This window comes from Malus sylvestris, chromosome 4 (genome assembly GCF_916048215.2).
Source record: "Malus sylvestris chromosome 4, drMalSylv7.2, whole genome shotgun sequence".
In the NCBI taxonomy this organism is placed as follows: Eukaryota; Viridiplantae; Streptophyta; class Magnoliopsida; order Rosales; family Rosaceae; genus Malus; species Malus sylvestris.
This window is the reverse complement of record NC_062263.1, coordinates 28,080,767-28,102,629: the sequence shown is the minus strand read 5'-3', so window position 1 is coordinate 28,102,629 and position 21,863 is coordinate 28,080,767. Positions and strand designations below refer to the sequence as shown.

General features: G+C 38.7%; 3 protein-coding genes and 1 pseudogene across 5 annotated transcripts; all 4 read left to right on the top strand.

The window, feature by feature from the left end:
* Positions 1 to 724: 724 nt before the first annotated feature.
* LOC126618295 (guanosine nucleotide diphosphate dissociation inhibitor 2-like) lies at positions 725 to 4,148 on the top strand (annotated as a pseudogene).
* An 862-nt stretch (positions 4,149 to 5,010) lies between these two features.
* Positions 5,011 to 10,822, top strand: LOC126619052 (uncharacterized). Of its 3 annotated transcripts, none has more exons than XM_050287309.1 (12): positions 5,011 to 5,150; positions 5,988 to 6,327; positions 6,404 to 6,554; positions 7,048 to 7,388; positions 7,498 to 7,609; positions 7,960 to 8,055; positions 8,565 to 8,902; positions 8,970 to 9,102; positions 9,218 to 9,540; positions 9,619 to 9,769; positions 9,951 to 10,135; positions 10,233 to 10,822. In XM_050287309.1, the coding sequence occupies exons 2-12, from the start codon at positions 5,995 to 5,997 to the stop codon at positions 10,728 to 10,730; spliced, it is 2,661 nt and encodes an 886-aa protein (XP_050143266.1). In that variant the 5' UTR covers positions 5,011 to 5,150; positions 5,988 to 5,994; the 3' UTR covers positions 10,731 to 10,822. The 3 variants fall into 3 exon arrangements, with proteins under 3 accessions (XP_050143266.1, XP_050143267.1, XP_050143268.1); XM_050287311.1 differs by having other exon boundaries at positions 5,012 to 5,150; positions 9,951 to 10,012; XM_050287310.1 differs by lacking the exon at positions 7,960 to 8,055.
* A 637-nt stretch (positions 10,823 to 11,459) lies between these two features.
* On the top strand, positions 11,460 to 14,719 carry LOC126619056 (cation/calcium exchanger 5). The gene is made up of 2 exons (XM_050287316.1): positions 11,460 to 12,502; positions 13,541 to 14,719. Exons 1-2 carry the CDS (start codon positions 11,627 to 11,629, stop codon positions 14,303 to 14,305), a joined length of 1,641 nt encoding a protein of 546 aa, XP_050143273.1. The 5' UTR covers positions 11,460 to 11,626; the 3' UTR covers positions 14,306 to 14,719.
* Positions 14,720 to 17,079: 2,360 nt separating this feature from the next.
* On the top strand, positions 17,080 to 19,443 carry LOC126619058 (nuclear transcription factor Y subunit C-3-like). Its single transcript, XM_050287318.1, has 3 exons — positions 17,080 to 17,209; positions 17,439 to 17,496; positions 18,352 to 19,443. Exon 3 carries the CDS (start codon positions 18,377 to 18,379, stop codon positions 19,163 to 19,165), a length of 789 nt encoding a protein of 262 aa, XP_050143275.1. The 5' UTR covers positions 17,080 to 17,209; positions 17,439 to 17,496; positions 18,352 to 18,376; the 3' UTR covers positions 19,166 to 19,443.
* The last annotated feature ends 2,420 nt before the right edge of the window (positions 19,444 to 21,863 follow it).

The window sequence follows — 21,863 nt, the reverse complement described above, 5'->3', positions numbered from 1 at the left end:
AGTCTTCCTTCGAATATTTCGGCTAGTCCTCTTTCGAATATTCTGAGTAGTCCTACTTTGAATATTCCTGATATTCTTTCTTCAAGTATTTCAGGTAGTTCCCAACAAAATGAGTTCATTGAGTTTACGTTGAGAAAGATGTATTTATTTTTATTAATAATGAGTTTATTATGCGACGTTTTTATGACATGAAACATCGGCGGCAACAATTGTAATTTGTTTGTATTAATAAATTATAAAAGATATTACTATATAAAATGATTTGATTGTTGCCATTTTTTTGAACCTTGCATCCTTAAGTTCACCTCTCCCCTCGACAGTTCTTTACTTCATCACTGCCCATCACCACGAACTTCGGCCATTTGTATCCCCATTTCGTTTCTTCACCCTCATCTTTCACACCTATTCACACACACCCTAAAAAAAAAAAAAAACCCAATTCCAAAAGTCAGACTCCTCTTGCTTTTTCGTTTCTTGAATTCGAAGTAATTAATTCGATGGCAAGTGCCGACACCTTGAGCCAACCACCAAGAATGTTCGGGAGCAGTGTCAGTGACGACACCATCTAAATAGATATATCATCATCATCATCGTCAGCCAAAATATGTCTATATATGACAGTAGGGACCTCACTCCTTCTCATTTCCTTTCCTGCCCTCTATGGCTTCTCTCTTCTCTCTCTTAATTCTTTCTTGTCCACAACAATTTAGCCGAGAAAAAGAAAATGGCAAACGAAGGCAGCAGCAGCAACCCAGTCATGAGGAAAGGAAAAGGGAGGGACTTGACCAATCTCCCACCAAAAAGAGGCCTTATCAAAGCCGGTATCTTTGGGATTGGGGGCAGATCTAATCAAGAATGTTCGTCAGGAGGATCAGCATCAAACTGTGACGCCAATTCTTCAGGGGAAAGCTCACCTTCTGCAAGATACTCTTCTAATGAGTACGATTAAAGCTACCAGCTTTTGGGAAAGGGGAAGAGATATATATATATATGTTCTGTATATGTTCTGGTGTATATAGATAGCAGATTGTGGCCATCTGATGAAAGAAATTAATTAAGGGTAGTTATTTGTTTCTGGTGTTTTATTTTTTATTTTTTAACTTTGAATTTTGGGGGGTTTGAACTTTGAAGTAAATATGTTTTCTGGATCTTCCTTTCAGCACTGTATATGTTGTGAATAATATTAATTGTGGATATCTTATGAATAATGTGTTCCTGGACCAGTTGAAGGCTTGGAGCAGCGCATGAGTTTTTCTTCTTTTCCCTGCAACAATATCATGTCTCTGACTCTTGAGTTTAACTTTAATCACGCGATGAGTGCTATAGAAACATCATGTATATTTCCATTGCATTAAAATTCTCCGTCCAATATGGAAATGAAATTTGATAAAAATAGTCTAAATTTTCATGATTTATACTCACAATCACATCCTGCAAGTTAAACATATCGGATGTGTTTGTTTGGCATCACTAGCCCTCACTGCACTATACTGGATTAAGTTTTAGTTCAGTCTTGTGTTTGTTTCCTACCCACTGAGTCCCTTGCCAGCAGGTCTTAGCCAGACCTCCAATTCGGAGAGGATTGCTAAGCCGCCCTCTAATCCCATCATATTCCTTCTCCTGCGATTCGATCCTCGCCCTACTCCCTCATCGTCGTCCTCCTCATCCTCATCTCTGCGTCCTACTCGCCCTCAGCTGCATCCTGCTTGCCCTCATCTGCTCATCTTGTCTGGTAAACTTCGAATCCGACATTATTTCTTTGATTTGTTTTGCAGATCGTGATATTACTGGGCTTTATTTGATTTAGGTGTTATGGGTTTGAGAAATTTTCAATAATAGACCTCTGCACTTGAACAAATTAGGGTTTTGATTTTTAGGGTCAAATTGAGATTAGAATTTCGGGTTTTCACATTTTATGCCATTTTTAGTCCCAAAGTGATGATAATCATCACAAAATTGCTGTTGTAAGGGCGGATGCAAAGTTAAATTTGTGATTTAGGTCTAATTTCAACATATTTTGATATCAGGTTGGACTAGAGTTTTTGGATTTTTGTATCGGGTTTGAGAAATGAGTTGAGTTGCATTTAGTAACTACACTCACAAAGACACTCACACATTGTCCTGTATAAATTTCATCTTAAACCTTATGGGTGGGATCTCAATTATTGCAACAGGTTCACAAGGTTCCAACAACTGACATGGAGGCCCTTAAATCTCCACTCATGGGTCTGTTTGAAAAGCGTCTTGCACGCAAGTTCATCCTATATGTTCAAGATTATAGTGAAACTGATCCTAAAACACATGAGGGAATGGACTTAACAAGAGTGACATCTAGAGATTTCATCTTATGCTTTTCAAGTATGCATATGATTGTTTTTATTTATAGGTCTGCAAGGGACACAATATCCTCTACGTTCTTCTGTATCTTGCTTGAAGGGTGAAGAAAAATGCTTATTGCCAAATACTTACTGAAAATTTATTGCATTTTGACAGGTTAGGAAGGTTGGTAAGGTTGCAAGAGTTATTGCCATCATGAGCCACCCAATTCCAAACACCAATGAATCTCACTCAGTGAAAGTTATCCTGCCACAAAAGCAGTTGGGTCTTAGATGAGATATGTGAGTTCTCTTATCTTTTGTTTGGGACCAATATTTATTTTGCAATGAATGCCACATGCATATTTGAGAAGGTCCCTTGTAACTGTTGCTTTAGAAAAAACAATCCCATGACTATGTTGTTTTATGCTATGGCAAGGAAATGGGTTTTCTTTAATAGGAAGAAAGGAATGGTATGGTTTATATGCATACAATGTCTAAACCACAAATTTTAAATTTCTGTTGTGTAATTGGATATGCAATTGCAATGTTATATCGGGTGGATGGTATAGTCGGTTATATTATTCTATAACTGTTGGAAGGGTTTCATGGTAACACTTGCTTGATGCATATTAATATTATCCTACTATCATTTCGACTCCAAACTACTACCAAAAGGAGAAAACAGTGGTATTTAGAGCAGGCATCTGGAGAACTCGTGTATACTTTGAACCAATAGCTTGTTGGTGGATATTTATTCATTCGGGTTATCCCTGTTTCTTTTTTGTTGTATTTTCTTATTACTGGTGGCCAATTCTTTGGTGCTTTATTGATTGAACAGGTATCTTTTATGTTGCTCCTACTCTCACAATGTTGCCCCTAAAGGGAAAATTTATTGCATTTGTATCAACAGACGCAGAGACTGATCATCTTGAGACTGAGCTAAAGCCAGGGATTGACCTTTTAGGGCCTGTTGACGAGATATTTTTTAAGACTTATGACATATATGAACCTGTTAATGAACCAACTTTGGACAATTGCTTTATATCAACTGTAAGTCTTATTCAAGCCTTGACCTGTACTGGGCACTCTTCAATATGATTTATGCACACTTGACAAAAGGCTTATTTTGTTTAACAGAGTTATGATGCCACAACACACTTTGAGTCCACTGTCTTGGATGTACTCAACATGTACACCTTGATAACAGGGAAGGTAAGAAATACAATTTTATGCATCGACCAATTAGTTTGGTTACATTGTTTTCGATTTCATGTCATCCTTAAAGTCGATGGACATTTCCTTGATTAACTAACTTGCCTTTGTTTTTATTTACTCTTTCATAGAACCATGTCTTTCATATAAGGTTTAACCAAATTTCTTGGAATGTTTGAGCAGGTTCTTGACCTCAGTGTGGACCTAAGTGAAGCAAAAGAATGAATATCAAAGCTGCATGTGATGCTTGTAGTGATAATTGTGCTTTGTTCCAAGTACACTGAGTTGCTTAAGTTACCTTACCCGTGGCGGTGGTAATCCTCATACCGTGGAGGATTATATGAGTTATCACTCATTTTTAATCATAGACTTGATATGTTATATATTGTCATTTAAATGTACTTTAAGTTTCAAACGTGGTTTCAAATGAAAACTATATGTCTAGATTTCGGACATGCCCTTGTGTTGGTTCAATGTATTTTCAGGTTGAGAGTATGTGTGGAAGCATGTAAACAAAATGTTAACTTGTCAGAGAACTATTTCTTTCAAGTTAATGATGTGTGGGGTGGATTCGGTTCTAATATACAACTTTAAATCAAAGGTGAATAATTAAGAAAATCGTCATGAACCCTGTCGATTGTTGTGAGAGCACTTTGTTATATTCATGTTTGGAACAATGCTACTCTTGGATCATGTATGTTTCTTTCGTTGGCAAGAAAATTTGGTTTTTGTATTTTTATTGAGTCTCAATCTCAATCCAATATTACTAATTTTAATAATATATTTAATAAAAAAAAAGCAATTAAAATAGAACAATAATGTAGGCCTAGTATGAGCAAACATCAAACTAGTGACAATATTGTTTTCATTATCCTGCTTCTTAGTCCAACATTGTATCAAACGCTTCACTAAGTTAGTCCAGCTTAATTTAGTATAAGTCAGTCTAGCTTAGTCCCTGCAGCTAGTCCAGTCCGAGACAGTCTGGTGCAACAAACGGACCCATAGTATCTTGGGAAATCCGTAAAAACTAAAAAATGTCTAAGACTTCATCCGTAAGTCCTCAAAGAGGCTTGAGATGGAATAGTCTCCCCTCCCCATAAACTTAAAAAAAAAAAATTAAAAAAAACCAATAACTCATTTAAAAGTGTTTTTACAATAACTAAGAAATATAAATTTGGTGCTTCTTCCAAAAACACTTAAAGTGCTTTTGGAACAGAAAATTAATTTCACCAATAACAATTTCAATCATTCTAAAAGTATTTCTAAACGAGCATTTCTAGATTTCAGCGCAATTGTCATTTGATGCGAGCCAGAATGACTTTAGCCATGTCCCTCTTTTTTTTTTTGGAAGCAACCATGGCCCTCTTTTGAATTGGATTTTAGGCCAAATCCAACAATCACGGTCCAATCAAAGCAAACCAACAAAAATCAGCCCAATCATTTCAGCCCAGAAACATAATCCGGTTCAGGATAGTTCCAATCCAGATGGAATATGGTACTCCGAACATCCAAACAGACGGCTCCATACTCCATTGCTGTAAAGCTCTAAAGATCCGTGAAATCCTCACTCCGTTTCGGAGCTCTCGTGCTTCCCTCTCTTCGCTCACAGAGTAATCAAAGGTACCAAACCCCAAATCCTTTCATGTAATCTACACATACACGCATGTATATGTATATACACACGCGCTGAAATCAAATCATTGAAATTTGCTTACTTTCTGTTTGGTTGCCGGGAAAACGTGGGAAAATATGAAAAATTAAGACTTTGAGCGATGTAATTCCAACTGATTGGAACAGAATGCAGGCAAACATTTACTGTAATTGAATTCGACGCCAGTTAATTACTTGAACTAAAGTTTTGATTTTTTTTTCCCACTCATTTTCCTTCAATTTTAGGCTGCTAAGCAGAAGATTATTAATTTATTAGGTTAAATTTTTTCTGTAATTGTTGTTTTTACACTTGTTGCATTTTGATCACGTAATTTACACGGAGAAATGTGATAAGATGCAGTGCACTAACTAAGCTCAAAACAGTTAGTTATGTGTAATTTATTTACTTTTTCCTAAATTTGTTTTTGGAAATAATCTTTTAGAAACCGAAGCGTTCTTAGGTTCAATTTGATCTCAGATGATATCTTTCGTTCTTTAGCTTAATGCATTAAATGCTTCAGTTTGATCTCTTATTTGGGTTTGAATATCATGATGTGGTTATTTTCATCGAATTTTGGATAGAGAAATGATTTCCGCACTCCCCTTAAACAATTCAAAGGAGTGCGGGGAGGGAAAAAGGGAGTTGCGGAAATCATTTCCCTTGGATAGAACTCTTGAAGTTATTTTGTATATAAACAAATTACTTCTACCAGAACTGCCAAACTATTGAAATTAGTGTAATTCACCGAAGAGGGGTTGGGGATGGGGGATGGTTTTTTATGGTTATGATGAAATGTCATTTTGTAGGGAGGAAATGAGCAACCAAAACCCGACAAGTGGTGATCGGTTAAGGACAAGTTGGACCCCAGCAATGGAACGTTATTTTATTGATCTTATGTTAGATCAGGTTCATAGGGGCAATAGATTGGGCCATACATTCAACAAACAAGCTTGGAATGACATGTTGATGATGTTTAATGGCAATTTCGGGACTCCATATGATATGAATACCTTGAAAAGTCATTACACTAGTCTGTGGAGGCAATTCAACGACATAAAGAACCTTCTTGATCAGAATGGATTTTCGTGGGATAACACTCGGCAAATGGTGATTGCAGATAAATATGCTTGGGACGCCTATGTCAAGGTGCGCTGCTTACTTTATTGTACTTCTGAATTTTGTCCAATTGTGGAAAAATTTAATTAAAATAATGTCCATGCAGGTTCATCCAGATGCTCAGGTCTACAGAAACAAAGCTCTGATGACCTTCAATGATTTGTGTTTGATATATGCACATACGCAAGCAGATGGAAGATACAGCCTTTCAAGTCATGATATAGATTTTGATGACGAAATTCAGGGGATGATTGATGGTGTGTCTCTAAATCCTTTAACGACATACAGGATTGATACATTTTTTCATACGCAATGAAATTTATTATTATAGTTTTAGTTTGTAATGGTTTGGTAAAGTGCAGTCAGTACTTATGTTTGGCATTTAAGTCATATCATTTTATTACAGAGAGTAATCATAAATCAGGGTCATACAAAATACCCAAAAGTAAATGCTTTATGAATAATCAGAAGATACATGGAACTCTATCCTCTCTAGTAGTAACTTTAGGTGAGTTAAAGAAAAAAGCCCTTCCGTCTTAGTATTCCACATTCACGAGCATTATCTGTTCTTGATAAGTAAAATTTTCTTTTACTTATTGTACCAAAAATAAAAATCTTTTTTCTTGTTCCAATTTTCTACAAGGCCTTTTCTCAATTGTTTGGGGTAAGCTACAAGAATCTTGATCCTACAATCTGTTCTCTGCGGGACTTTTTTTATTTGCTTATTTATTTTGTTTTTACGGTTTAAAGGTGCTGGAATGATTAGCCCTACCCCTGCAAGTAAAGTGAAAAGAAATGCAGATTGGAAACCAGCCATGGACGAATTTTTTCTGAATCTTATGCTGGACCAACTTGAAAAAGGCAGTAAAATGAATAATACGTTCACGAAACAAGCTTGGAAAGACATGGTCACGTTGTTCAAAAAAAAGTTTGGTTCTCAATATCAAACAAGGTTCTTGAAACAGCTTCATAAGAAACTGTTGAAGTACTATACTGATGTTAGAAGCATACTTGCCAGAAAAGGATTTTATTGGGACGAAAATCGACAAATGATTGTGGCTGATGATGATGTTTGGGGAAATTGTATCCAGGTATTGTGTCTTCTATTTAATAGCATCCAGTTGTATACATTTTTACACGTCTTGTTGCTGATGTAGGCACTTCCAGTTGTATGATTTTTTACACTTGTCGCTGATGTAGGCACTTCCAGATGCACGTGTATATAGGAAGAAGCCCTTGCTGAACTATCAGGATTTGAACTCGATATATGCCAGTGAAATTAGCAATGGACTCCTTAATCATTTGGATCAAGGTACAAATTCTGGAGATGAATCTTACAGTGGAGGACTGGAGAGAATTAAGAATTTCGGTTATATAATGGTTTAGTTTCTGTAAAACTTGTAACGCTGGTTGTTTAACCGAAAAAGAAAAAAGTAGCAAAATCATTTTGTCTTCGTAAGGAAAAAGTAATAATTGACTGTGATTTTTACTGAATGAAACACACATAAGAGTGTAAACTGTGTTTAAGAAGTAATGTGTTGAAGTTGTAAAGAGTGTATATTCGCACATATTACTCAGGAAAAAAAATCATGTTGAAAGCTGTGTTAAATGAATGAATTATTTAACAGTTATGTCTACTAATGGGTTCTATTAATCATGTAGATGAAGAAGAAAGGGAGGGCCAATTTTCTTTTTCTGGTAATGGTCATTTGGCTTCCTTCGAGGATCTTGACAGTGAAGGCCTAGATTTTATGACAGGTGCCTTTCTTGTTCAACACTGAATGTTAGAATAATCTGTGCTGAACCGTATGACGAGTAAAATCTAAAGTTATGATATTTGCAGGGAGTAAAACGAGTAGAAATGCGTCCTTAAACAGCTCGAGCTAGTCTGATAATAGGCGCCTCTTGTGCTTCATTAACCAGTACCATTTAGGCTGTACTTTCTTTCCTTAATAGTAAATAATCATTCCACCATGATGACGTATTTTTGGAGAGCCTTGTTTCCGTGCAGACTATTCATCTTGCTATGTGACCTCTTTTTTTGCTATAATTCTTATCGGTTGAGGATTCCAATTTTCCATCATAAATGTTTCTCTAATTTTTCATATTCATTTTCCATATTCAGGTCTCCTAAATCCATACCATATAACTCTGAATTCAAAATTGTCTAGAGTGGGTTTACAACCTGTGAATTATTTATGCATGTTTGCAATCATCTGTTAAAATGTAATTGCAAGTGCATTTAATTGCAACATTTTGGTGGATAGACGGAGAAGACATTCAGAGCCATGGAAATGACATTTTTTCAAGGAAAGATTGGACACCTCCAATGGATCGTTATCTGATTGACCTTCTTCTGGAGCAACTGCAGAAAGCAAACAAGATTGATTACTCTTTGGACGACCAAGCGTGGGTAGATGTGCTTGTGTTATTCAAGGAAAGATTTGGTTTACAATACAACAAAGATCTCTTGAGGAGTCGCTACAAAAGTTTAGAGAAGCAATACCACGATACAAAAGATCTTCTGGATCGGAGAGGGTTTTGGTGGGACGAAACACAGCAAATGGTCACAGCATATGATGATGTTTGGGATGCCTATATTAAGGTGCATAACCTATCTGTTTGAGTCTTAATCATTATTTTCTACGAAGGCTAACATATAGTTTCTGTAGGAACGCCCTGATACGGAAGCGTACAGAACGAAATCCACGCCAAATTATAATGATTTGTGCTTGATTTATGGAAACTCAAATTCGGGGGAAAGATACAACCAATCAGGTCAAGCCATGGGCTGTAACGGTGATGGTCAGTTTGTGTTTGCTTTGTCTTTCATTAACCAAGAATTCTTTTAATATATTTTGATGAATCAGAAAAATGAACCTTTTCCTTATACATGTATTGCTGTTCATTTCAAAACCAGCCAATTATAACCATAGCTATCACCGGAGAACTGATTGGACACCTCCAATGGACCGATATTTCATTGATCTAATGTTAGAGCAAGTTCGCAACGGAAGTATGGTTAACCAAAAATTCAGTAAACTAGCCTGGACTGATATGGTTTCTAAGTTCAGAGCACAGTTTGGTTCCCAGCATGACAAAGATGTCTTAAAAAGTCGTTTTGTGAATTTGAGGAAACGATTCAATGACATGAAAACTCTACTTGACCAGAGTGGGTTTACTTGGGATGAAATGCAGCAGAGGATAACTGCTGATGGTGATCTTTGGGATGCTCATGTCAAGGTTCGTCTTTGATTGATTTGTTGATTGAAAAGAATTGTAGGTCTATAACAGGCTAGCAGCTCACATGTACTTGTGCAGGTGCGCCCTGATGCACGATCATACCGCAATAGAACCCTACCAAATTTCAATGATTTGTGCTTGATATATGGAAATGAAGACGGTCTTAAAAGGGAGGGTTCATCTAATCACTCTATGGATGCCGAGGATGATGATCCGAGAGTTAATGTTGGTACGTGGCCCCTGCTCTCTATCAATAAAACTGGTTTTACATTCAATGAAAACCTGGGGCTTGGATGATTGTGTCATTCAGTAAAAATTTGGACATTGTTGTGACAGATTTTCTGAAAAATCAGTTTCTCATCTTGATGCAAGAGTATATCAGAATTTTCTCAATAGCAACCATTTTGCAGGGGATGAAACTCAGCAAACAATATTCGCAGAAGTTGACGATGTCTGGGACGCTTATGTCAAGGTGCTTGTTTTTCTCGCTAACTGCTGCCTCGGACAAAAGGAGTTTCCCTATTCTAAATTTCTAGTACTAATTACACCTCCTCAACATTTCATGGAGGAGCAGTATGGTGCATGCGCATGTTTTGTATGTGCGAGTGTTTTGAGTGTTGAATGATTCATGAGTAGCTTCGGGTGACGTTATTAACGTGTGTATCTTTCATGTCAATGTTTTATTTTTTCAGGATCACCCGTATCAACCTGCATATGGAAATAGTATCTTGGACTACAATGATTCGACTATGATATATGGCAATGGAGTCGCTGATGGAAGATCAAGTTATTTGAGTACCGAAATGGGGAAAACGGGATTTGATATGACCTTTGGTGGCTTGCAATCCCGAACCATGGACTATGAAACATCGATTCAGCGAAAGAAGCGAAAGCCAACAGCTTCATCCACCTCAGCTAGTAAGAGAGTTCAAAGAACCATCAAGGAGGAGGTACAAGAAACCTTAGATGAGAAACCACAGAGAGTAAACGGGTTCGTCGGCAATGAAGAGGACAAAGACTGCTGCTCGATAGAACGCATTGTTGATGCACTTGAAACGGTACCTGACATGAATGATGAGCTCTTCTTGGAAGCTTCTCAGATTCTAGAAGACGAGAGCAAGGCGAAGATGTTTGTGGCGATGGATGTAACAGCCCGACAGAAATGGTTATTCAGAAAACTCCGCCAGTAGATCCTAGGAAACTCTTGCCTTGTGGTCTTTGGTCGTGTAAATTAGACGAAGATGAGCTTGTGTATATTCAATTTGGTAGCCTTGTTTCTCTCTGTCTCTCTCTCTCTCTCTCTCTCTCTCTCCCCACAAACCATTTGCCACCTATCAAATGATCAAAATTACCCATATCAAACAGAAAGAAGGTTACCGTTTCACCCAATACTTGGCTACGTCTTTTCCATTAAATTATTATTTTTCGAGTGAACATTTCGAGAACAAATACTTGGCTACATCTCCTGCTCAAAATTCTTCGTTTTTTATTAATCGATTTTTGTGTTTATGATTAGAATCGTTTATATTATAAATCACTTTATAAAGAATGTCGGCTAAAAGTCAATTAAAAAACTAAAGTTGTTTAGTCATCAAATTGTATAAGAACAGATGGACATAAATTAAAAGTTTTACGAACCGTCTATCTATTGACTTTAATTTCAATTTATTTTTTAAAGATGATATTACATAGTGATTTATAATGGGGTGTGCTATCCACACACCCCATTTTACTTCTCACACACCCCTTGATAATTTCTGTCCGTTGATCTTCTTCAATTCATCTGATCCGATGGCCAAAAATTAAAAAGGTGTGTGAGAAGTAAAATGGGGTGTGTGGATATCACACCCCTTTATAATACGAACTGTTTTGAATTAACTATAAAATTCTATAAATCATACGCGAAGAATTTTGAATAGAAACTCAAAACCAAGATTGCTCATAATTCTATTCAATTCAGTGAACTGCGTAAGACCAAGGCAAATGGACAAAGGTCGGATCCGAATTCTGAAATCAGAGAGACAAACACACACCCTCTCTCTCAAAACTTGACAGAAAGATTGGAGCTTTTTGCTTGCTAAATGGCATGGCCATCTCCCTCTCCTCCTCTTTCAAAACCTGCATTCTCTCACTCTCTCTCCTCTCCTTCTTCCTCTTCTTCCTCCTCACAACCCCAACTCCCAATTCCCCAAACTACCCTAACCCATCTCCCATAACGTTCCACAGGTCCCTCATCGCCACCGCAGCAAAAACCCCATCTTGCTCCTCCGCCGCCGTAACCCACTCCGATGGCCTCTTCAACTACCTCTACCTCCACTTCTGCCTCTTCCGCCAAAACCCATTTCTCTCTCTCTCCTCCCTCTCTCTTATCCTCCTCCTCCTCTTCTACATCCTCATCAAAACAGCGCAGGATCACTTCTCTCTCGTCACCACCAAGCTCGTTTTTGCCCTCGATTTGACCCCCAGCATGGCCGCCGTCACCCTCCTCGCGCTCGGAAACGGCGCCCCTGACGTCTTTGCCTCGGTCGCGGCGGTCCGGACGGGGCAGTACCGAACCGGGTTCGGCGCGATTCTGTCCGCCGGCACTTTCGTGTCGGCGTTCGTGGTGGGGTTTGTGGCGATTTACGCCGCGCCCTTTCCGCTCAAGCCGGCGCCGTTTGTGAGGGACGTGATGTTTTATCTGACGGCGGCGCTGTTCTTATTCTATGTGTATCTGAGCGCCGAGATTTATCTGTGGCAAGCGGTCGGGTTTGTTGGGTTTTACTTATTTTTTGTTGGGTTGGTGTTTTGGATGGATTTGGGAATGGGAGGAGGAGGAAAGGAGAGCAGAGTTGAGGCGGGATCGGTCGGAGACATTGAAATTCAGAGGGGTTTGGTTGCACCAGATTCCAGGATCGGACATGTTTTGGAGAGTTCAGAGGATAGGAAGGGGAGTTTTGGAGTTGGGAGAGCTCTTGGAATGGTATGTTTTCGGATAAATTTGCGTTCTTTTTTGTGCTTGTTCTGCTAAAGTTTGGGTACATTGTGTGTTGTATGCAATTTATCTGTTTCTATGTTTGGTTTTCATTCAATGCAATGCTCTGATGGATAGTTGTTAAACTTCTAGTATTAGTGGCAGTGGTTGTTCAAGGTTTCGAGAATTCGATAAAACACTCCGCTTGTTGATTGGTTAGTAACGTAATGCTCTGAGAAAATTTACTTGATGGAGGAATATAGGTTGTGTTGAATGAAATCAATGCAGCTTGTTAATTAGCTCCGCACTTCGAATTTCTATGTGCTAGTTATGGTTTCCTTCTTGAGTATTTCTCACATTGGAGCAAACAGTTTCGGTAGCTGAACGTAGGTGAAAGTTTCGAACTTCTTATGGATTCACTTTATAGAAGCATATAATAATTGATATACGAAATGAAAATTTGGACTGTATAGGCTTGCCATTTAATTTAGTTCTGAATTTGCTAGGAATCATTTTTTTTCCGGTATGCTTCATCAGGAGGTCTATAGGATTTAATGAACCTTTGATATAGTCGATGATAAATCCGATCTCACGGCCCTGGTCAGATGTAGCTTCTCATTGTCTCAGTAGAGGAATATGGCTAAGTTGTAGCTGTGCCTAAAATCCTTGAGATTAAAACTTTGAGCATATGAAATGGATGACATTGGTGAGAAGTGGAGATCTTCGAGAGTTGGATATCACGTATATATATCAATGTCAATGCACAGAAGTAGAAGAGCTTATTCTTTGAGCGAGGATAACTTGGACAAGAGAATTCTTGACGTGTGATAGTAATTGTAGAAGCATGTGCATAGAGTTTCACTGTGTCTTGGCATAAGCTGTATATTTCCTTATGAAATCTCTTTTAAATCTTGAACTGGGAAAAACCCAAAAAGCATGAAATTTATGTTCTGAATTTCTGATTGAGCTCGCTTTTCCTGTGTACAATTTTGTTGGCTAACCTTCTGCTTTGGAAATTTGCACTAGTTAACTCTATTTCTTATACAGATCTCGAGAGCATGGGAGCTTCCCGTCTCATTTCTTTTGAAGCTCACAATTCCCCAAGCTTCACCTTCCGAATGGAGCAGATTCTACATGTCAGCCAATATTGCTCTTTGCCCTCTCGCGCTGCTATATGCTTGCAACTCATTCATGCCATTTAATCACCCCGTTGTTTTCCTCCTTTCAAACACCCATTTGCCCCTATGGCTTGTAATCCTCTTGGCAAGCTCCTCTCTTGCACTTCTTCATTATGCAGTAGAAAAAGAGCCGCCCAAAACCGAGCAACTGCCTGTATTGCTTATAGCATTTGTTATGAGTGTCTTTTGGATATCCACGACTGCTGGTGAATTGCTGAACTGCCTCGCTGCACTCGGAACACTTCTAGAGTTGCCGCCTGCACTTCTTGGGCTCACAGTTCTTGCATGGGGAAATTCAGTTGGGGATCTTGTTGCTGATGTTGCAGTTGCCAAGGCTGGCCACCCTGCAATGGCCATGGCTGGATGTTTTGCTGGGCCAATGTTTAACATGCTCATTGGACTTGGAACTGCCTTGGTTATACAGACATATGATGTCTATCCCGAGGCATACGAGCTTCAGTTCCACGTGGGTATAGTGATTGCATTTGTTTTCTTGCTTCTGAGCCTGATGGGGTCTCTATTGGTGATTACATGGTGCAGATTTCGGGTGCCTAGGTTCTGGGGATTCTGTCTTGTTGGTCTCTATGTTGTTTTTATGGCAGTTAGTTTGGTAATCGCCAAGTTTACAGGGTGATTCCAAGTCCATTTATATTGGATCCTCCATTGGAAAAATACAACAAACCAGGGAGACATGGAGCTACCACGTGTAATCTCGAGCTTGATCATGCCAACTCTGACCTGGATGGATTGTGCATATCATACGAGCTTCATTCATCGAAAAATTTCGGAAAGAAGTCATGGATCAAAAGGTACACTGCATTTTTGAAGAATCAACCACCCTTTTTCGAGTCTTTTCTGCCTGGATGAAAGCCCTCTGCAGCTTATAGGTTCAATTGGTTTTTTGTTTCGACATTTGGTAGATGAAATTTTTTTAGACTGCTAGAAGTGTTATGGCATAAAAGGCTATGGGTGGTGCCGGAATTATGGCTCTTGTACCACTTGTAACATTACTAAATGTGGCAATGGCAATGGCAATTTACATTGGAAACCGATTGTGTTTGCAAACTGCACAAAGTTGTCTATACGTGTTCATGAACCATCTCGACGCTAAATTCTCTGTTGCAGCCAAGACATATTTACGCTAATGTCACTCGTCTAATATAATAGACGCTTGGCATGTGGTGAATCAGGGACGAGAGATTAAGAGAGCATATCTCCATTTCCGTCATCAACTGGGAAAATATCAAAAACAAGCATTTGCTTGAACTATAATTTTTACAACAAAGTTAAATGTCTCCGGGTTTTGAATGTCATCCTATTTGCGCCCGAGTCTGAATTCCATTGCAAATCAAATTATGTGGGACCAAATGGTTAGAATTAAATAAATTGAATGATAGTACAATATTCACATTAACTTAGGAATGAAATTGAAAGACTTATTCAGGTGTGTGTTTGTACTACAGAAATCAAATTGAACAATAATACAACACGAGACAAAGGCCAAATTTGTCAACTTCTTTCCTATCTTTCCAAAATTGTTAAATAACATCCCATTTTAATTATTTCCAACTCCCTAAATTAGAGTCGGAATTCTCTCAGGATCCCTTCCATCCAGATCCTTCAATTCTATGCGTTATTCGATGAGTACTTGTTCCGGGTGCTAACCCACCACGTCCAAACCATCATCTTCCGGCCTCCAGTTGCCCAAAACTGGAACCAAGTCCTCCCATATAGAAAGAGAAGAGAGTTGGAAAGAGAGAATGAGTAGGGGGAAGAAGATGGAACCGATATCCTCTCTCGATCCTCAAAAATTGAGCCTAAGGATCAAATGATCCGGACCATTGAAATTTGATCAAACGGCTACAATTATTATAACTTTTAGAGGGACCCCCTATTTGTAGCCGTTATATCAAATTTCAACGGTCCGGATCATTTGATCCTTATGCTCACTTTTTGGAGATCCAAAGAGGATCTGGGTTCAAGAAGATGCACATGAAAAAGCCAAAGAAAGATTATTAATTCATGACCGTTTGATGTTCGGTTTAAAGAAGACGATTGAAAAATCCGTAGAATCTGAATGGAAGGGATCTGTATATTATTATTATTTTTTGTTGGACAAAGGTAATTTTCATTACCAAGAGAGTACAAGTACAACCAAAGGGGTCCAATTACACAGAAAACATAAAACAAAAAGTGAACCCCAAACACTAAACATAAGCCCAACCCAAGAGAATTGCCCAAAAATAGAAAAATTGAAAAACAAAAACCCTAACATTATGTTTGGATGAAGAAATTTAAGATTACTAAGGAATTTTAAAATGACGGAAATTGAAATGAAGGGATTTTATTTTCTAGAATTTGTGAATTTGTTGTTTGGTTAACTTAAAACAACAATGGAATTGAAAACGGAATTTGTTAATTTTAAACTCCCAATCATAGAAATTGGGAAATGACGTCTATTTACATGGAATTTAAACTTGGAAATTGGAGGCCCCATATTCCAAGTTTTTTTTCCACGCGGAAATTCTAAATTTCTATGTTATAAATCCAAACAAGGGAATTGATGTATGTCAATTTATAAATTCTGACTTTTATCCAAATTCCAAGTTCATTTCCCTCATCCAAACGTAGTGTAAAAGACTAGCTTCCACTGCTGCATGCGAAGAACCTGTCGCAGACCACAAATTAGCATCCCATGCTAGAGATCTCACCAAACACAACCCCAAAGAAGAAGGCTCAATCATCCTCCACCAAGCACCACACATATCGAAAACGCATCTACCAAGGAAAGAAGCCAGCGGGAAAGAATTTTCCCCCCAGCAACAAAGCCGAAAACGGCATACTAGTGGAAGGTGGTGATGAGTACACCATATGACCCGAAGTTCTGCACACCTTCCGAGAAAGCTGCAAAATGCGGGTGGAAGAGATGGTTCCAGAATCGGACCTGTGTGAGACCGTTGGATGACTGAAGCAAAGGGAAGGGTCATAAAATGGTTGGATTAGAGTGACGGAGGTGGAAAAACTTGAGGGAAAAGAAGAAAAAGGAATGTTGGAAGGGGGACTGTCAGACCGAGATAGAAGAAAGGTTAGATCGAAGGCCTTAGGGGATGGATAACCAAGAAAAAAAGGTCGGAAAACATGGAGAAAGCCAGTCTCACATAGAAGGGAAGAGAGACAAAAGAAGAAGAAGAAAAAGGAATGCCACCGACCCTGGCCACTGCTAGGGCCGGCGGCAAAGCGAGAAGACGGAATTGAGAGCACTCACACACCAATGAGAAAGTAATCACGCGTAGAGAAGTAAAAAAATTAAATAGCCATAGATCTGGTCACAATCACAGGCTCCCAAAAACGTAGACCGATCCCCTCCACGTATCCATCGGGCACCAAAAGACCAATTGCCCCTAACAGTAAAATGTCAACTTCCACCAAGGGTAAACCGTCAAATGAAAAAACAAACTGCCATAAAAGTCCAGTATTCTGACAAATGTTAAGTCAGAATCCAACACTTTCCTCGCAGCTTTTGTTCTTGCTTTTTTAGGTTTGTGTTCTGAAACATCATCAATCATTACGAAAAAAAAAACTATAAAAATAATCATATGGGGTTGCAAACCCAAGAATCTTCCAGAAATCCTAGAATTTATTCGTACGATTAATTTCCCGAAACAGAAAAAAAAAATTAATAAAAAAGCTTCAGACTTTCTCTCTCATTGCCCGAATGGATGTTTCCTAGTCTCTTTTTTTTTGAAGGAATTTTCGTTTTTTTTCAGGTGCTCGATAATCTCCAATCCTCTGCAGAAGCAGCGCCCACCGCCTGTTTGATAAAAGGTACCAGAGAAACGCGCACGGCTACCACACACGGTTTTCTGGGTTTTTTCTTTTTTTGCTCTGCGTTGTGTATATGTGTGTGAGCGTGTGTGTGGTGGTTTGGTCTTAGATTGCCAAATGGGCGATCTTTGTTCCCTCCGCATGTAACATTTTTGTTTTCTGGATCTGGGTTTTGAATTTTCTGCTTTTTTGTTGTTGTTATATATCAGAGATCGAGTTTTGGTTTTTGTTAACGGTGGGATTCTGTTTTGCATGATTGTTGTTGGTGGAAGCTGTTTTTGCCTGATTGCGTGATCACATCTCGAGCGTTTCGACCTCGAATTATAGTTTCCATGGCGTTTTATTCGCATTTTTCTGGGGTTTTTTTTACTCTTGTTTCTCTTGAACTTATTGGTATTTAATCTGGGTCTGGTATAGAAAACTCCCATTTTTCTACAGATCGCAGAATCAAATTAGGTGGATCCTATTTCGAGTAGTAACGAGATGGCGGGATGCGAATCTCGTTGATTTTCTGTAGATGTTTAGTTGCAAGATTGCATTTAGAGACCTCTTCATGCAGTGAATTGATGAGTTTTTTCTGTTTCTGCTGGAAGGCTAGGCCTGCTTAGTCTGAAAAATGAGGAGATTCGAATGAATGAATATTCTTTGATCTTTGATTGACTAAAGAGGAAAAACGAAAAACGACAGGACAAACTGTTTAGATTTATCTGCAACGTAATACAAGATGGATCGGTTGGAATACATCATTCATTGTGTGTGAAAAGGAGATCTTTTCTTATGTGATGAGTATATAGTAAGTTAGTAAACTAGTAGGTTTCTGAAGCAGACACCTTTTCTGTCCTTCGTTTCAATCAGGGCCGAGTTGCAAAGTTCAACCAGGATGGATCCGCAAGGGCATAACCAACCCCAATCTATGGGGATGGTAGGTAGTGGAGCTCAGTTGACATACGGTTCTAACCCGTATCAGCATAATCAAATGGTTGGGAGCCCAAATCCGGGGTCAGTTGCTGCAACAGTGGGAGCTATGCAGTCTGCTAGTCAATCACCTGGAGCTCAGCTTGCGCAGCACCAGCTTGCTTATCAGCATATCCACCACCAGCAGCAGCAACAACTTCAGCAACAGCTGCAAACTTTCTGGGCAAATCAGTATCAAGAAATCGACAAGGTGACAGATTTCAAGAACCATAGCCTTCCCCTAGCAAGGATCAAGAAGATTATGAAGGCCGATGAGGATGTGAGAATGATATCAGCCGAGGCACCTGTGATATTTGCCAGGGCATGTGAAATGTTCATATTGGAATTGACATTGCGGTCGTGGAATCACACGGAAGAGAATAAGCGGAGGACACTCCAGAAGAATGACATTGCAGCTGCAATCACAAGGACAGATATCTTTGATTTCTTGGTAGACATTGTGCCCAGAGAGGATCTGAAAGATGAAGTCCTTGCATCGATTCCAAGGGGTACAGTGTCTGTTGGCGGGCCTGCTGATGCACTTCCATACTGCTATATGCCGCCTCAGCACGCACCTCAGGTGGGGGATCCCGGGATGATTATGGGTAAGCCTATGATGGATCCGTCTCTGTATGCTCAACAGTCTCACCCCTACATGACCCAGCCAATGTGGCAGCAGGCACCGGACCAGCAGCAGTCACCATCAGATCATTAGCGGGCGCAACATCGAAGCGGAAGAATACTAAGTTCCTTTGTTTTGTTCTCCAGGCTTGTGACTGAAAGCTGAGAAAAAGCAAAGTGGGGAAGTTTGATGTGTTCAAACTTTGGGAGTCTCTGTAATTATAATGCAATTTCTTACCTTTTATGCTCAACATCTGGTAATGTCTCGTATACTCTTGGCTGTAAAACATTGTCGTTGACGATGATGAAGGGTGCGAACTGATTTTTGTCTACTCTTTTATAGCAAAAGAAGAATTATTTTGACTTGGCTTATACGCCGTTTTCGACGATTTAGCTAGTATTTGGTGATGATCATCGTGCCTTTCATGTGATGTGATGAGAACTGTAGGGTGCAATGGAACTTTTGATGTCATCTGTTGACTGTTTTTTTGCATAAATTTGTACTCCCTTTTGCGAAAATCTGTTTCAATTGATTCATTTGCAGCTCACATAAAGATAGTCCTCATGGTTTTAATCACAGAAAAGGAGAAAAACTTAGCTATACCGGTTTCATACCCCCTCCTTCCCGTGCGGAGAGAGAGAGAGAGAGAGAGAGAAAGAGAGGGGGTATTAATCTCAACCATCCATTTGGCATCTCGAATTTCTCTATTAAACTGGTCAAACTACTTTACTTGCTGCACAACTTTAGACAATGATCTTATGTATGAATATAGGGGGCTGGCGGAAAAGATAATAAAGAAAAATGCACAGAAAGGGAAGGAGTGCTCAAAAGGATCCTAACATGGTCAAGAATCATGTCGAATTAGGGTTTTGTTGTGTATACCATGCTTGGAGAGAGATCTTAGATTATTTTTCGTGGGACCCACCACCACTTGTAAACGAAGATCGAAGACAAGATGAATTGAAATATTAATTAAAGTTGAAATAAATAATGGTTTAATTGAAAGAGGCCGATGAATTTTCATTTGAAATTTTACCCTTCTGCATGATTCCTATTTCCTAACAAAATCAAAATGGTGGAGAATAAACAGAGAGGATTGAGAGCGACGCTTTCCATGACGAATTTGTCAAATACGAAAAGGAAGCCATGGTGATCAGAGAAATGATGAAGAAGGACATTGTAAGAATCCAAGATTTAAAAATAATGAAGAAGGATTTTGAGCTAAAAAAGAAGGATTGAGTGTGGTGTATGAATGAGGATGGATGTAGGGTTTATATGGACAAAAAAAAGAAAGAAAGGATAAGGTTCTGGACAATGACACGTGGCATTACGTGATTAGTTGAAAATCTAATCGAAATCTTGGCTAAATTATTGTAAATAGATAGTGACACGTGGTGCGTTGGGATTGGTTGAAAATCTTATCGGAAATCTATCCATAAAATAGTACGTTCGGATAATAACACGTGACGTGACAACATTGGTAGAAAATTTGATCAAAATCTTGGCTAAATTATTGTAAACAGATAGTGACATGTGGCGCGTCGGTATTGGTTGAAAGTCTTATCGGAAATCTATCCACAAAATAGTACGTTCGGATAATAACACGTGGCATGACAACATTGGTTGAAAATCTGATCGAAATCTTGGCTAAATTATCCACAAAATAATACTTTTGGATAATGACACGTGACGTGACAAGATTGGTTAAAATCCTATCCGAAATTAAAACTAATTTTATTTATTTAAAATTTAATAATATTTTAAAAGGGCTAGATGCCAGCGCATTTTGTAAAGGTGGAGACCGTTTGTGCTAGAGCATTTTTAAGGGGTAGAGATGCATTTGGTCAATTACTGTTCATTATGTCTAGCACTGTTAACTAAGTGGATTAAATGAGTTGGATGCCAGCGTAATTTTTTTTAGAGGTGGAGTTGCTCTAGGAACTTAAGTAAAACTGATGACAGATAAGTTGGTTCACCGGAACCACCGTGCAATCAGTAGGTTTAGGGTAGAATATTGTGAAGCCAGATGGGAAAGGAACCCACCGATCCTCCCAAATATTAATATCCCCTCACCAGTTTGTACAAGTAACCTTGCTTCGCCTGCTATATTGGTTGTGATCGCGGGTTCCATCTTCCTCGTCATTGTATCATTGTTGCTTGTTCCATTGATCATCCCGATTTCTTCCAAGCTTTGCGTTACAAGAGTCGTTTATTTTGCTGTTTTCCCCAAAAAGTTTGTATAGGATAACAATAATCACTTAAACATTTTTAATAGCTTGAAAGAATGATATAGGAAAAAACTAACCTCATCAAAATCAACAAAAATATATGAAAACTCCGCCATGAATTGCTCCTGCCAAGTGGAAATCCATCCGCCTGCATATAAACACGGTTCTTAAGAGCTTCAAGAAGTCGAATTATAAAACTACCATGACTGAGAGGCACTGCAAACTTGATGCTCTCAAGCTTTGATGATCTTCACCACTTTGACGTGCAAGATTACGTACTTTGTGAACCAGAGTCTCAGTCAATTCAGTGATTGCATCAATGAATAAAACAAGAGGTTAATCAAATGTATTAGTTTTGGGTAGAAAACTGAATAATTTCCATATCATACCCTTTCCATCCTCTCCTATTTCTGTGATCACGGTTAAGTTACGTCAACATTTTATATTGAATTTTTTATAGAAATAATAAGACAAAAAACAATGAGAATATAAAATGTTGACGTGGCTTAACCGTGACCGCATAAATAGAAAGGGATGATAAGGGTATGGGATGGGGGAGTACA

What these genes read in the sequence shown, in the direction of transcription:
- LOC126619052 (XM_050287309.1), top strand. Translation starts at nt 5,995, where the DNA reads ATGAGCAACCAAAACCCGACAAGTGGTGATCGGTTAAGGACAAGTTGG. An exon ending in CTTGGGACGCCTATGTCAAG is followed by an intron (nt 6,328 to 6,403) that starts GTGCGCTGCTTA and finishes ATGTCCATGCAG; the next exon opens with GTTCATCCAGATGCTCAGGT. An exon ending in AATTCAGGGGATGATTGATG is followed by an intron (nt 6,555 to 7,047) that starts GTGTGTCTCTAA and finishes TACGGTTTAAAG; the next exon opens with GTGCTGGAATGATTAGCCCT.
- LOC126619056 (XM_050287316.1), top strand. Translation starts at nt 11,627, where the DNA reads ATGGCCATCTCCCTCTCCTCCTCTTTCAAAACCTGCATTCTCTCACTC. An exon ending in TTGGGAGAGCTCTTGGAATG is followed by an intron (nt 12,503 to 13,540) that starts GTATGTTTTCGG and finishes TTTCTTATACAG; the next exon opens with ATCTCGAGAGCATGGGAGCT.
- LOC126619058 (XM_050287318.1), top strand. Translation starts at nt 18,377, where the DNA reads ATGGATCCGCAAGGGCATAACCAACCCCAATCTATGGGGATGGTAGGT.